Raw genomic sequence first — 17,149 nt, 5'->3', positions numbered from 1 at the left:
AAAAGAGTGAAAAAATTTTTAATTTTGCTGCAACTCCCTTTGTGGCGATTTCACTGAACTTAAAAAACTTATTTTCATAAATAATTCTTAGGCATAAAATAATAACATGGGGACAATGTTTTCTCTTTTTAAGGTGCTCATAGCTGGGAGCAGTACAAAGACTTGGAACTTCAGACATCTGGCTTCTTACCTTGTGATGGAAAGTGTGTAAATTAAATGTCAAGAGGAAACCAGGCTGTGGAAATCTGATCCAGTCAGACTACCTACAACCCAGAGGTGCAGGTCAGGAACTGAGTGAGTACTGAATACTGCCATTTCCCTGAGCTGAATTCATCCCTGTCAGGTAAGATGCTGAAAAGCTCGGTCTTTCCAAACACATATGTGAACTATTCCAGTTTTACTAATAACTTTATTTAAATAAGAAGACACAGGAACTTCTATACTGAAAAAATACAAAACAAAAGCTACACATCTCCTTGTGTAAAGCCATATTGTATGGTAACTCGAATACTGTTCAGCGCAGTGGCTAGAATTAAACAGTACAACTATATACAAAATTTAAACAATTTCTGACAAATTTCTACAGCTGGATGTAGGATACATTTGAGCTCAACAACTTCTGGGAAATTTACATGGCAAAGCATAAGCTTTAACACATTTGGTTCAAAACTTTAATATATGCTAAGAACAAATGTACAACACAATTAATATTTAGTTTTCTCATGAGAAAATAAAAGCACATGTCACTATAAGTATCGTACATCAGATTTCATTACCAAAAAAAGCATATTCAGTCCATCGTTCAGAAACTGATATTGATACTATTGCATCTTATTTGGACAAAAGCAGAGCATAAGATCAACACATTATGTAATGCTAAACCAGATATCAGAAGTTAATGGAGCTCATATTTATCTTACAGAACTAATATTTTCTCCCTTTAACCATAATCTACAAAATATAGTATTTTCATCAAGGCCTGAGATTATTAGGGTTAAAGGTGTCTTCTGCTGAATAGATTGTTTTAAAAGGTTCCCCTGTGAAAATGGCGAAAGTAAACTGAGTCCTTTCCCATGACAGTCTCCTACAATATAACACTGACTGATTTAAAGGAGCCAGAATGCACCTTCAGGAGAGAATATTACTGCAAACTTTGGTGGAAAGAAGATAATTGGGGTCATGACAAAATAATACACAGAACACATACACACACAAACATATACACATATATATATATCATTTCTTTAAAAAAAAAAAAAATCAATGGTGTTGCTTTCTTCTTTATCAACTCTTCCTTCCTCAACCTCCTTAGAAAATAAAACAAAGAAAAACCCAGGAATGACTGAAAGGAACTGAAACGTTCCTGTAACTGTAAGCACCTTGTTCCCCTAATTCTTAAGAAAACCGTGCCATACGCTTCAGGTGCAGATGAAACAACTGTTTCACTGAACTGAAAGCAATGGAATAAAAATACAGAAACTTCCCTTTGCTTTTGAATACTCTCTTTGTGCTGCAGAAAACAATGTCTGAAGTTGGGCTCTTCCACTGACCAATCAGGAATATCTAGGGCTCTCTTCACACTTAGAGAAGTTAGGTTGAGTCTGCAAGTTCAGGGCTCTTTACTTGGGTTTATGCTCAACTTAGTGCATCCAGAATGTGAGCAGAACTGTTCATGGTATTATGATGAGAGGCTTGAATGAGACAGCTTCAAACTACTGCATTTGTAAGTCACCACATAACCTGCTTACTTATGTTGAATTCTGAGACTCACATATGCTCTCTCTGTGTGAATGCAACTCATGCACCTGAACTGCTTGAGGAAAACAATAACCAAAAGTGTGTCATTTCTTAACATGCAAATTGAAGAGTTTCCAAAAGAGAAACTAAACATTAACATGCCTTTTGATAGAACAGTAGCATTTCATGACCCTGATGGCCAATATAAACAAAAAAACCTCAGCCATCCCCCTGTGAAACTGCACTGGTCCTGAAATTAGACCTAGCCATTCTTGTCTTTAAATTCCACACACACAAGGTGGAATGTTTTTGTACAGCCTAGTACTGGACACTTTATTTGCAACATTGTATCAGTCATTAACTGAGCAACACCTGAACTTGTTAAAAAAAAAACAAAATAAAGCCACATTTACACATGTTGAAACAGTGAATGCAACAGTTGTTTTACGTGTAACCACATGACAAAAGTGATGTCAGACACCACAGATTTGCTGGTTCTCCTCATGTTCACCCATGTCCAGGATTTCTGTTCTCCTAGGGTTGAATGCACTTCTTATTCTAAGAATGTGGAATGTAATGAGGAAAGGGAAATGCATAAAATAAGAAAAGGCAAAAGAGTGATGTTCCCTCTTTAGCTTTTTAGCTGTGAAATAGTTAATATCCCAATATGATATACATTCCAAGTTACCTGAGTTTAGACTTCAACTGAAGTACCTGAAGCTAGGCCATAGGGTGGGCACTGTGCAACTGTTGTGGCCATTTATTTATTTATTTTTTTTGCATTGTATGTATTACAGAAGTTAGAAACAAACACCTGGATCAATTGTAAACATAATTCTGAAGTACAGTATTTTTCCATAGGACAAAACACAGCAAGACATTTTCTATTTAGACAGGCAACTTTCTGATATAGAGCTTATTTATACTGAAGAGTTTGGAACAAAACACAGGACACAGTACTAATCTGTCAAACATACTATGAAATGCATAGTCTCCACTTAAAATGCTGAATGATACACACATTTTTGCAAGCATTACTGCTTTCCACAAAAACTGCTGAATAGGAGTTCCGTCCCTGCCAAGATCAGTGTTAAGAGATACTTTGTGACGCTGATAAGTGTTCTGTTGGTGGTGGTGGTGTCAGGAAGTTTGTCACTCCATGCAGATAGATGTCTGAGATCTAGTTGCTAATCCAGGGAACACAGGGTAGAGGCCAGCTCCCCCTCTGCTTTAGATGATCACGTAGTTCTGAGCGGAGATGTGCTCCTCACCCTGCAGTTCCTGCAGGAGCTGCTGTGGCTGCGGGGATGGCTGTTGGACTGAGGTCTCTGTGGAGCCCGTCACGCTGCTGCCATCAGAAAGAGACGTAAAGGAAACCCGGGAGGAGAGCTGCTCGACGGTCAGGGTGGCCAGAGCTGAGCTCTGGCCAGAGTTAGGAGAGTTCTTGAGCATCAGGTCAGAGGCAGGTAGGAGAGGGCCTAGAAGTTTTACAGGACAGAAAGCTGATCCGGTTGGGATGAAATTAACCTTGTTTTTGTCAGGACATGAAAAGAGAGGGGCTGCGATAGGCTGGCGAGACCTAAAACCATAAAACAAAAGTAGGTTTACAATCACTAAAACGTTAAGCACTTTCTGAATTAATTGGAGTTCTCTAAAACAGCTAAAATGTGGATGGCATGGAATGAATCAAGTGTACACAGAGGGGTAAACATCTTCCATAGCACAAGTCAGCTGGCATACTACTGATGTACACAGCACTGAGGTGACATTTAAAACAAAAGGATTTTCAAAAGGACTGGGCAGACAGAATTTTTCAGAGATTAGTTTGCTTTCATTCATTTAGAAACATGGATTATGCGATGTTAAAATGACCTTTTCTGTTAAGTATATTGGGAGAGGGATTACCCAATCATATATTTGGCTTTAAGCATTTCCTCCTTTTTCTGTATCTCTAGACATACTTCTACTAACACAGATCAGGAAAAAAAGTTTCAGTAGTTTCTTGATGAGTCAGCCCAACAGAACAGCGTCCACAAGCCCTTCCTCTCCTCCCCTGCCCGGGAACTAAGCCATCAACTCCTGCAGGACCCGTCTCTGTCCCCTTCTAGGTTACAAGAGTCCAGCAGCCTCCACTAGGGCACCTGCACTGGGACAAAGGGATGAGTGAGTCCAAGAGCCACACGCTCTTTTTTTGAGTTATTCTGCCGAGTATTTACAGCATGAACCTCTTTTCCCTTTAATTTCTATTTCATACATACCGAACTTTCAAAAAGAAAAAAAAAATCTGTGAACAGAAAGTCTAAATTCAATGAATACACATGCTAGATGTGTCTACAGGGAAGGAGATGAGTTAGTGAGTTCCCTCTGGCTTGTGGTATCACTATCGTTAAGGCTAGCCACACATGGATATTCACTTTGCCGCTAAATGTCTTTTTTTTTTTTTTTTTTAGCCATCTAAATTAATAGAACTTTTGAAAGGAAAATTCTTAATGATTAAAAATAAATCTTTTAGGTAGTAAGGATGAATTTCCAAGTTTCTTTGTATTAGCATATTTCCAGCACACAGACTCTAATTCTCCTTCAATAAGATCTCTTTTGCCTATTCAACTCTCTTTTCATAATTTGCTTTTGAAACACATCATCAGCTGGATGGAGTAGTTGATTCATCTGTAATCAACTGGTCTCAGTAATAAAGCTTTACAGCTTTGCGGATCCCAGCTGACAGAAAAGACATTACTTACGCCATTTCCTCAAAGACCTTCACTCGCTCACATCCCTCTGGGGGCTCCCGTTTGAACATGTAGCTGTTGTTTGGTTTGGGAGATGAAGCATACTTGGGTAACGGTGAGCTACTCCCACTGTCTGTAAATTTAAAGCAGTTATATTAACTAGTGATTGAAAGCTCTTTTAAATTAAATTTGATTTCCAAACAAGCAGCCTTTTGCACAGTTTATCCACTATTGCCCCTTTGCTTCCACCACAGAGCCTCCTTTATTGCAAAGCTGTTTCTAACATCCTTGTGTAGTACATATCTTATGAATAAAAGCTTCAATGCAATAGTAATCTGCCATACCACAGAACATAAAAAGCAGGTATTTTGGTCCAGACAACTGCATTTTGAGTAAAGTAGAGCTGTAATCCTGAAAATAAATACATCATTATGTATGTCAAAAAGGTAAATAAATGGGGTAATATGTATAGCCATGCAGAATTTTAAGAGATTAAATACAGCATTCTCTATATTTTTTCACTGTTCAACCAATTTAATTGAAAATTTTAACATGTGGAATAATCTTCATTACAAAAGTTCTTAGCAGAAACGTTAGTTTTACTAAACACTGTGAATAACATATATGCAGGGAAAAATAGGCTTATAACACAATATACTTTCCCTTGGCCCACAATGAAAAAGGTAATGTTCAGAATTTTGCTTTTAAAATGTCTACATAAAAGAACTTTTTGAGCACTATTTGTATTTTCGCTGCTGGAAGCACGAGGAATCTAAAAGCATCTCTATCTAACATGTTTTCTTTGTATTTTTGACCAAAAAGAAATGGTCTATTCATGAAAAGCCATAAAACCTGTATGCAGTTTCTCCCTTTCCTACTTGGCAAAGGATTTTGGAAATTCATATCCACCAAAATGTGTCATTATCTTTTTAAGATGCCAAGTTGTAAAGTCAGTAACATACCTTTATAAATACAATAGTCCTATTTAAACAAATTCTGACTTAATGCAAACCAATCCCCCATGCTAAAATACTAAGCACATGACCTATTGAGATGTAGTATTTTCGTATGTATTTTGAAAGATGGCATTAGTACCATAAATTTCAGGTGTCACAATTTTGATAAGTTGCTTCAGTTTAGGGTACAGTACATGGCCCAACATTCAGAATCTGAGTAACAGGGAGGGTTTTTTTAATCATCATTAATGAAGTATAATACATGCATAGAAAGTAGACCCTTGAGGCACACTTAGAGTGTATTTGGTGAATGATTCAAAGAGCATCTATGTAAGTCTTGGGCATGAAGATGTGTACTTATATTTGAATATGGCTATATCTCTGGCTGGGAAATCATTGCCTGCAAAATAACAAGGCCACATTATTGGGAAACCTAGAAAACCACATAGTTTCTCCATCACTACTGTTACACATGTCCATACAGATTATGCATAGTCTCTTGGAAGGAATTAAGTCTTGGAGTTACGTTGGGTTTCTTCAGACTTGAGGATTTTCTTAGACTCAACATTTATCCTATATAGCTTAAACAGATGGGAGGGAGGAGAGGGAATATTATTTTTTCTCTTAGGTAGATGCAAAACATCATTAACCTGACTAGAGTCCGAGTTTGCTGCTATTTGTGCTAGGCTAAACCAAAACGACTGGTCTACAATCAAAAACTGGTGGGAATGAGGCCTTGAACTCAGTGTAATACCAAAAATACAGGTTGACCTTGCTTTATTATCCAAGCAACGACCAGCCATAAGGACGTACATGAAAAAGTAGCTGTGGCGTGTAGTGCCTCCATGGAGAGGACTGGTGGTGACAACACAGCCCTACTGCGCGCAGGATCGGCCTAAAACCATGGGCTCGATGCCTTTAACAAGCCTTTTCTGCCATCAGCAGGGGTGTGACCATGTCAGTAGTTAAGAATCCACCCTATTATCATGTAAGAAAAGTCATCTTGGCCACTGTCACAGTCTCCTGTGTTCTATTTCTTGTTACATCATCAGACCTACCACATGATTTCTCTCATAACATTACTGATGGTTTCAAGGGAGCTTCCCAGAATTGAAAGCTAGATGTGAGTTGGATAATCTGCAAAACTAACTGTCTTCCTATAAACCATCTACAATGAATTACATATTAAATGGTTTTTCTCCTTGAAATTTTTCTAATTTCCGAGGCTTATATCTTTACAGAGTTTTACCCACTTAAACATTCTTTTATTGGGGGCGGGGAGGAGGGTGATAAATGTTTAAACAAACAAACACAATATATTGCTATCCCAGAAAGATAGTATTCAGTGCTATTATACTGCCTTGACTTTTCAATAAAAACTGTTTGTTGAGAATATATATATACATATATTTATATATATGTGTGTGTGTGTGTGTGTGTGTGTGTGTGTGTGTGTGTGTGTATTACATTTAATGTTTGGTGGTCTGGAAAGACAAAGCTTGAAAGAAAAAAATTTGGAGCCGTAAACAGATTTCTTAAATCTGGGGTTTTTTTCCTCAGGTAAATATGCAATCTGATAGAGTGCAAAGAGGAACAGGGAATGGAGACAACTTTCTGGGGTTTTAGCTCTGTCATTAGCTGTATAGTTGTATAACCTTCAACACAGCTGCCTCTCTAAGTTTCTACATAACTAAAGGAACTGCCATTCCTAACTCTGAAATTCTGTGATTTTTAAAAAAGGTTCTAACATACAAAAAAGGAACAGTGTACCAAAATATTTTTTTTTGCTTTACAAATGGCATGCTTTAAAAACAACTCCCACGAACAAACTATTCTACCCATTCCAAGCTTGGTTGTCTAACTCCTGCATTTAGAACCCTGTGCTGAGTTTAATAACCACATTTCATTAACAGAACATTATAAGTGTGAGGTAAGCATGCTTGCTCAGGAGATTCAGGATGAAGTCTCATGGTAATCTTAATTTAATCCCTTCTGTTCACAAGCATGATACATTTTCTCATTATGTTATCCCACAACAGGATAATAACTAGACATGTAATTGAGATTAAGTTAAATGTTACTCTTATAACCTCATAACGAATGAAATTAAATGTGATGAATATAATTATTTACATATCTGTCTCCATTCATAATAGTTTCATCTATATTTATAACAGAATCACCCAGATCTCAAAATTAAGAGTATGGAAACATTTTATTGACTATTTTATTATAAAAGATTATACTTATGCATGTGTACCGTATTTACGATTAAAATATAAGTAGTTTGACAAACATTTTAAAACACATCATAATGAACTAAACCTTGGAAAAGTTAGAGATATTACTGAAGTCTGAAATTCCATATAGAAACAAGATTCATTAAACTATGTGTACATTTATAGTTTTAGAGTTTTCTGAATTTCTCCTTATAAACGGCCTCCATTACTTCTGGTATGTTAAGTTGTATGGCCCATAATTCTAGTATAAAAAAAATCATATATATTAAGTTGCTTCATTTATGTAGGAAGGTATGTAAAATCTCTGCCATGGTTCTTTTCTAGCCCTAAGTCTTTATACGTGCTTTATCTCCTACTATCAGATTACTTTATCAAATTAAGTAAAATTAATTCTAAAATAAGCAATATAATTACAGGGTGGTGGTTCTTAACCCTGGTTTCACATTAGACTCATCAAAGATGTTTTAACAATACTATTAAATGCCAATGTTGAAACCTCACCCCTCAAGAGGTTCTGATTTAATTAGTCTGGGGCCCATTCCCAGGCATGTGCTGGCTGCTTTTTTTTGGTAAAGCTCCCAAATGCTTTTGAAGTACAGCCAAATTTGAGAACCAATCATGAAAACGTTAAAACACTGGTATGGAGTCAAGCCACCTGACTTCTATCTAGGCCTAACTGCACGGCCTAGGAAAAGTGTGATCCCCTTGTGTTTTGATCTATAAAATGGGAATAACTACTGATATGATGGCTGTGAAAAATGTGTACCTGAAACAGAATAAGCCCTCAATAAATACTGCTACAATAGTAGAAAGAACACATCATTCCTAATTCACAAATTAACAAAGGTGAACCATTCAGAAATTAAGTGCCTATTCCACTTTCTTGGTACAAGAGAGTAACAGAAATGTCATTTTTAATAGGTCTGCACACTAACTTTATTAAGGTATATAAAGGTAAGATTTTGTGTCTGGTGGGGAAGCCGAGTAACATTTGGAGTACCAGATTCTTCAGTTTATGACTGCCTAGTAGGAACTCTGCCAGTTCATGATGGCATCCTTTAGCATATGGAGATCTATCATTCTGAAATTTTAAAAGTAATGCCTAAAGTATACAGATTCTATAGATTCCTCTACATAGAAAATATTTTTATTACATGTGTAGCAAGAGCCAGTAGAATGTAATTATTATTCTATCTTTCAAAGCTAGAATAACAGGCTGAGAAAACGAGCATAGAGTTCAACCAACACTAAACTTAGTGACAAAGTTAGCCAATTTAGAATAAGATTATAAATATGATGAACTAAATAGGACCTAAACAGAATTGCTATTCTAGTATTAAAATTACTTCTTTTCCAGAAAATGTGGTATGTATACACAAAGGAATACTACTCAGCCATAAAAAAGAACGAAATTTTGCTATTTGCAGCAACATGGATGGACTAGGAGGGCATTATGCTATGTGAAATAAGTCAGACAGAGAAAGACAAATACTGTAGGATATCACTTACATGTGGAATTTAAAAAATACAACAAACTACTGAATGTAACAAAAAAGCAGATTCACAGATATAGAGAACAAACTAGTGGTTACCAGTGGAGAGGGAAGTGGGTAGGGGCAATACAGAGGTAGGGAAATAAGAGGTACAAACTATTAGATATAAAATAAGCTACAAGGATATACTGTACAACAGGGGGAATATAGTCAATATTTTATAATAACTATAAATGGAGTATAACCTTTAATAATTGTGAATCACTGTATTGTACTCCTGTAACTTATATAATAGTGTACAGCAACTATGCTTCAATTTAAAAAATACTTTTTTTGCATCAGGAAATGAAATTATCAGCTATAGTGTAATTTGATGGTCTAATGAAATCAGGAGAAACAACTGTATAGCGAGCGTTTCTTGACAACAAACTTTTGGAACCAGTTGGCATTACTGATTGTATTGAAAACCTGCATTTTCAGTGAAAAAAAAAAAAAAAACTGTGGAAGAGTAAGGAGAACATTTGACTTTTACAAATAGTCTCTAACGTTTCTCTACAATTTCAAAGTCAACCTTTTATGAGAAGGTTACAAAATTTTAATAAAACAATACGTCAGCTATAGCTAAGATCTCCCTTACATCAGCATTCAGCAAAGGGTAAGGAGAGAAAATGTAACATAATCCTTGTTACTTATATTTTTGAACTTTGTCTCAAATAAGACTGTATTTTGAATTAATGGGACTTAACTTACATTCCAAATGTTAGGCCCATTAATTAAATATTTGTCATATGTGGAAGGTGTTTTATATTTTAATCATTTATTCCATATTCACTGAATTGATATTAATTTACAAATTAAGCAAACAAATCATAGTTGCGCCTTTGTTTTTGTGTACTCACAATAAGTACAATGCTTCTTCTGCAAACATAATCCTGATATGCAGAACAACATTGCTTATTATTGTCTCCAAATCTGACTTGGCATCGTTGATATGCTAACTACTCACTCAGAATCTTACATGAATGCGAACAAATCACTCTGAATCTGACTATCCGACGTGGCAGTTAAAAAATGAAAGCAAATCACTCTGTTGAAGACAGTCTGCAAACCAATTTATAGACTAAAATCTTGTCTCTTATAAATCATAATGGTAAAACTAAACTGAAAATAAATTTCAGATTACCCAGAATATTTTATATCTTGGAAAGTAATGTAATTAAGTTTCTCAGCAAAATCAAAATCAGTCTGATGCAATCTTAGTTTTTTTATATTCTGGAGGTTTTTAAATGAAAAAATTTCTAGGGACATCAGTTTTCAAAACACAGAAACACACTGTTCATATTAAAGTGCTCCTAAAGTATCCTACAGGGGGATAAAATGAAAACTTCTAATAAAAGTTTCAATATAATTTTAAATGTACACTTATATATATTTACTGAGCACTTAATTATGTACAAAACAGAAGACAAAACAAAATGCTAGGTATCAGGTAAAACTCAGTATTTCTCTCTTTTTTTTTTTTCCCCCAATTCTTGCTAAAGGGAAATGGTATTATAACATCTTTTCGACAGATAACCAAATGGAATCTTAAACTTATATAATAGTCATCTTAAAGCCTGTTCCTTCTCTGACAGTCACTGCCTTATTAATAGTGGTAATCATTTTCTTATGTCCCAAGCCAGAATTTTGCCTTTATCCTCATTTTTCTAATCCCTCACCTTGTACATCTAATCAACCACCAAATGCTGCTGATTCTTCTTCAGTCTATTTCCTCCAATTCCTTTGCCCTACACCTGTGGTCTCCCAATTAAGGTGCACTAAACAATCTGCTGATATGCAGGAAGAAAACAACATTTATATGTATTAATACTTTTTATCTCTAAAAATAAGAAACTAAGCTTTACCAGCAAATATTTCATATATGGATTGAATTATGTACTTACATAACTTAGAAATATATAAATTTATATTACGGGTACAAATTAAAAATTGCTGAAAAAAGTATGTAATAAATCAAGTTTGGAGAGACGGGACTAGGCTATTAAAATAGCATCTTATCTTCCCCTCTTGCTGGCTCTCTCCACTTCTGTCGCTTTATCCTTAAAGCTGGTCACGTCCTTTAGCTCAGCGGTCCCCAACCTTTTTGGCACCAGGGGCCGGTTTCGTGGAAGACAATTTTTCCACAGACGGGGGGTGGGGTGGGGTGGGGTGAGGGGTGTGATGGTTCAGGTGGCAATGCGAGTGACGGGGAGCGGCAGATGAAGCTTTGTTTGCTCGCCCGCCACTCACTGCCGGCTGTGCCGCCGGGTTCCTAACAGGCTGCGGACCCCTACGGGTCCACAGCCCGGGGGTTGGGGACCCCTGCTTTAGCTGACAAAAGATCTTTGCTTGGGTCTTCATTTCTTTCAGCAAGGCTACAAGGCCCTTATGAAACAGTGGCCTTTCTACCTACCTCTCCACTCTCACTGCTTTCTACTCCCTACCATTTACCCTTATGCTCCAGCCACACAATTTTTTTTTTTTTTTTAACTGTTGTCCACACACCAGGCTCTTTCATAGCTGAATGACTGTGTAATGGCTATTCCTCCTGCAAAGGCAGCAAGCAGTAGTATGAAGTTCCTACAGAAGATCTTTGTTGGCATCTGGACTTCACAAAATTTAGGAAAGTTAACTTCATTTCTCTAAGCCTTAGGCTCCCCATTCTTAAAATAATGACAATGTCCCTACTCATAGGATTGTGATAATATTACAGGGGATAACAAAGGTAAAGTCACCTGGGCAAACTTACTCATCATAACAATCCTATGAGGCAGGTGCCATCATTTTCCTTAATTTACAGGTGAGAAAACAGATACAGAGAGGTTGACTAACTTGCCCAAGGACACATAATTAGTAAGTGGCAGAGCAGAGAGTCAACCTGGCTGCACCAGAGTCAGAGTTCGTTACCATCATGCTATCTGCCTCACTGTTTTGATCTATCTCAACTCTAGTGTCCTCATTAGACTAGACGATCAAGTTCCAATCTAACATTCCATGCTTCTCCTCAGGAGAATCTTAGAGTTTAGGCAACAGCTCCACTGGGTCTGCCTTCTGTTAGTCTCACAAGGAGACACGGTGCAAGGAGTGGCTTCAGTGTGTCCATATTTCTTCTCAGAGGAACATAAAAGATAACAGGGAGAAAAAAATTCAACAGATCCCCTTTTCCTCTAGCCCATACCCTATTTTTCCCCCAGTCGTGATCAGAGTAGAAGATGAGATGGATTTTAGCAAAGTTACTTCCCTTCCCCTAATTTCAACAGGAAATTTGAACTTTATGGCTTCTTTCTCACCAAAGGCCTATCATCACTAAGTTAGCATAATCTTAGAGTGGTGACGGTTTATTATCTTTTTTTGGTTGGTGGTAGTGGGGAGGATTATCATACTCTTCCTGAACATTCAAAAGCCTAACATATATAAGTTAACCACTTAAGGAAAAAGACACTAATGTTTTCAACAAAGCTATAAAAATATATTCTTAAAAAAATGGACATACCATGAAGAAGGAATACTCAAAAAATCTCGACTAAGCACTACTCCATGCTAATGCTAGGCACCACTCTAGTTGCTGAGGATAAAGTAATGAGCAAAATAAAGTTATCTGCTCTTGATGGAGCTTATAGTCTAGTAAATAGATAATAGAAGATTAAGTGAAATTATATATGCGGACATATTAATAAATTTTGGTTTGCTTTTGTTTTAGACTCTGAGTTGTAACTGCTAGAACTGAGTTGTATACTTACTACTAATTTTGAATTAAGAATAGTAACTCATCCATAGAAAGCCAGCACAGCAACTGTCATTAGTAAAACTGTAGACATTTTCCAAAAGAGGGGGAAAAGGCATTTATTGGATGCTTCTTATACGCATCAGATAATGGGAGAATATGTAATTTTAGATGTACTCTTGAAAAAGCAAAACAGGGAAGATGACCTTAGGGATGTAATTCTAGAAAAGTTGACTTTTTAACCTATGGAATAACTCCTTTGTTGGAATAAGATTTCTACACTCTTTGTAATTTTACCAGCAAGAGGTTCTTCTAGGATAATAAGCATCCTAGAATTATGTGGGGAGAATCTTTTGATCGAGAAACAGATTCAGGCTCAAAAGCAGCAATTTGCAAGGTGTGGTAGCTAAAAGAAGTATATCCAACATATCTATTTTCACAATATAAACCACAAAAAGAAAAGTGCCACAAAATCTTGGCTGATTAGGATATCTAGAAGGTGGAGAGTTAAAGTATGGTAAGGGCAAAGGTCAAAGAATGTTAAGAAATAGAGCCCTAAAGATGAATGTAAATAGAGTTTAAAATGTATACAGAAAGGAATAAGATATCAAAAAGAGTCTCTTTTAAAAGTCTGCCTGGGGTCAGCCCTAGATCCTGAAAAGATAATACTTTTTTTTTTTTTTTTTTTAATTTTTATTTATTTATGGCTGTGTTGGGTCTTCGTTTCTGTGCGAGGGCTTTCCCTAGTTGTGGCAAGCGGGGGCCACTCTTCATCGCGGTGCGCAGGCCTCTCACTATTGCGGCCTCTCTTGTTGTGGAGCACAGGTTCCAGATGCGCAGGCTCAGTAATTGTGGCTCACGGGCCCAGCCGCTCTGCGGCATGTGGGATCTTCCCAGACCAGGGCTCAAACCCGTGTCCTCTGCATTGGCAGGCGGATTCTCAACCACTGCGCCACCAGGGAAGAGATAATACTTTTTTTTTTCTTTCCTGCAACTATGGGCTGCTCAGTCCTAATACCCAAAGTTTAGAAATATTAATATTTATGAGTTACATCATAGTATGAGTTAAATAGGCTTATATGCATTTTGCCCTGGAAACTCCATCTACATGATATACATTGTTCCTGTGGGAAAACATAGTTTAAGTTCCAAGTAATCAATTTATGGACTCTTGGAATACAACTCTTGGTAGTTGACCTGCATAGAATGGTTCAGTTGACATCATGATTAGAATAATCAGTGTTTCCACAATATCTTGCAAAACTGCAGAATTTTATAACAACCTGCCTAAGTGAATTGTGCCAAAGATCAACTATAAGTGGCAGACTGAAGTCTAGATTTTGTGGCTTGCTACCTTATTAAGGAAAGCTGGCAGAGCTGCTAAAAAAACTAATATTTGACACTGCCATTTACATTATATAAATGACTGTTTTTCTCCCTTGCATTTTGGGCATGATAATGTAGAAGAATTTAGGCTAACTCTTAGGATATATTCTGAAGATGTCAAGATAATAAGAGGTCTTATTCTGGATCCCTGAATTCTCCACACAGATCATAATGTAGGAACTGTGGCTCTTATTAGGTTAGTAAGCCTAGCAACTTTACACATGTTACCAGGCTGCCTTCAGTCTTTAGGTCACTGGAAAAATCTGTCAAAAAACCACCAAACCCAAAAAACTAAAACCTGAAAATAGTCTCTTAAAGGCTGGACTTTTCTCAATAATGAGAGTGTTTTTGTCCTGGCATTGCAATTGAAACAGCCAAAGAACAACCACTATGCTAATCAACTAAAATTATTTTATAGGTCTCAAATTATATATGTGTCATGGAGAAAAACAGATGTTAGGAATAAGCAGAAATAATAAAGTCAGGAAAAGGATAAGGATATAACAGATGAGTACTAGAAAAATAATCAGCTAACTAGCACGTCTCTCATTAGAGCTATATACTCACAATGCCCGTCCCTCTCCCCACCTGTGCATGCCAATCGAGGCACCTAAGGATGTCTAAACTAGCTAGTCTACAACAGCAACTACAGAACAGGTAGGTACTCCAAATCAATTCTAGTTGACTACAAAATTACAGTATCAATTCTGTTTTCAGAGTTAATGATGCACACCTATTAGAAATCTATAGCTTCCTTTTTTTTCCTCTTTACTGGAAATAAATGTAAAGAAACAAAAGACCAATTTAAGCTTCACTGTGGAAAAATGCAAATTGTAAGCTAGAATTAGTATCTTAAAAGAATTTGGACTGTCCATTCTGAAGTAGTGAGTCAGAGATTATTCTATAGTTTGAATGATTTAAATATGTAAGTTTCAGAAATTGCAAAACTGACAACTCCCTCTCCTTTGTACCTTTAGTTTTCTGAACATACTTGTATAATAGTGTATTACTTGTTAACATTACTATTACTCCCTATTAGACTACAGATTCCCTAAAAACAGATACCACATCTTACTCTTCTGTATTTCTCCACTCTCCAGTAGAGTGCCTGACATACAGCAGATGTTCAACAAATGTGTCTTGAATAAACCAGCAGCATAAACTCCGTTGAAATACATAAATCTCCACTCCCAATCCTAAAATAACATGTATGTGTATGTATACATACACATATACATACATATATAAAAGAGATAGATACTATTTTAATTTTCTCTTCACAAACAAAGTAGCTGATTTGAGAACTAGAAACTGCACATTGTAATAGGTCACACATTTTTTCCAGAGAACAGTAACATAAACTTGATCTTAATCACAAAGTAATGCCTCAAAGCTAAATATGGTAGATATATTAAGAAACTTATGTCATGAGGTCTTAATTCCCAAAATGAGGTAGTTTTGTAGAAAACAGAAAAGTGTCTTAAATGATTCTGTAGTCTTCTTAGTTTCTAAAGAAATTTTAAAAAAAATCACTATTAGTCACACCCAACACCATTTATTGAGTGTTTACTACATACCAAGAGTTGTGCTAAGCACTTTGTTCCAATATCTCATTTAACCCTAATAATGGTATGAGGTATGAAAACAAGTATTATCACCTTGTTTTACTAAGAAAAAAATTTGTTTTAACTATTAGGGGAAAAACTGTTGGCCTTAGAGATGATGTGGACCGACGTTCTCATTTTACATTAAACAAACAAGAGGAACAGAAGAAAGATAAGACACTTGTGTCATGCAGGCAGATATCTGGTATAAAAGAATAAAAGGGCATAGAGAAAAATATACAACCAAAAGCAAAGTCTTAGGAAAAAGTCTAACTTCTCTAAGAAACAGCCAGAATTCCGAATATTGTACTATCTCGAAGAGATACCTCCCATGTTCATTGCAGTATTATTCACAATAGCCAAAACATGGGAACAACCTAAGTGTCCATGGACAGATGAATAGATAAAGAGAATGTGGTTCTAACTGGCTGTGAGATTGCCTCATAGAATATAGTCCCATAGAGGCCAAGAAGACATCTCACAACCAGCTAACCAAAATGGAATTCATCTATCAACTTCCTAATACATCTCCCTTTTGGTTCAGCATCTCTCACCTATCCACAGTATTAAACTCAGAAGAAAACAAAACTTCTGAATTAACTGCCTAGGCTTATTATCACTGTTATTTTTACTTTTCATCTTAACCCAACTGTAAGTGCTAATAAGTAGCAAAAGTGGTCTGCACTTATCTTTTCTAGTGGTATAATAAAAAAATACGGGTTTTACAAGATCTGTTTCACCATATACCACCTCTGCAGCCTACAATAAATTAAGATTATTTAACATTTCCATTTACCTTCAAAACAAATACTCCTACTAGAAGCAAGGTGTTTTCTTGTTTGTTTTACCATGAAACATCCATACTAAAAATGCGAGGAAGTGACTGAAGTGTTTGCTGTTGTAGGATGCCTCAGTGAAATGAAAGTTTCCTAGTCTGCATTCTACAAAATCGACATTCCACTTGAAGCAGAGAGATGCCTAACTAAGGTACTGCTTTCAGTACCTTAATGGAGGAAGAGAGTTCACAAGGCTTCCAATAAGGAAAAGGCGAAAAGGGGAGAACTGTTGAGATCCGCCCACAGAAATAAAAGCAGAGGACGAAGTCCAAAGTAGCTTACATCTAACATCTCAGCAGAGAGTTAGGCGTAATGATGACTGAAAGAAGCCAGACCAAAAGAATACACACTGCATCAATCCATTTCTATGAAATCCAGTAACAGGGAAAAATTAGACTATGATGG

At 36.4% G+C, this 17,149-nt stretch overlaps 1 protein-coding gene across 2 annotated transcripts in view; it reads right to left on the bottom strand.

Annotated features, from left to right (window-relative positions):
- Window positions 1-389: 389 nt before the first annotated feature.
- GLCCI1 (glucocorticoid induced 1) overlaps window positions 390-17,149 on the bottom strand; it is a 128,489-nt gene continuing 111,729 nt past the window's right edge. For both annotated transcript variants that reach the window (XM_057549786.1, XM_057549787.1), the window contains exons 7-8: window positions 4,479-4,599; window positions 390-3,316 (exon numbers count right to left, since the gene is read on the bottom strand). In XM_057549786.1, the coding sequence (XP_057405769.1) occupies window positions 2,968-3,316; window positions 4,479-4,599 (470 nt within the window). In that variant the 3' untranslated portion in view covers window positions 390-2,967. The remainder of the gene's footprint in view (window positions 3,317-4,478; window positions 4,600-17,149) is intronic.

The sequence above is a fragment of the Balaenoptera acutorostrata genome, chromosome 7 (assembly GCF_949987535.1).
Source record: "Balaenoptera acutorostrata chromosome 7, mBalAcu1.1, whole genome shotgun sequence".
In the NCBI taxonomy this organism is placed as follows: Eukaryota; Metazoa; Chordata; class Mammalia; order Artiodactyla; family Balaenopteridae; genus Balaenoptera; species Balaenoptera acutorostrata.
This window is presented reverse-complemented; position numbering and strand designations above follow the sequence as displayed.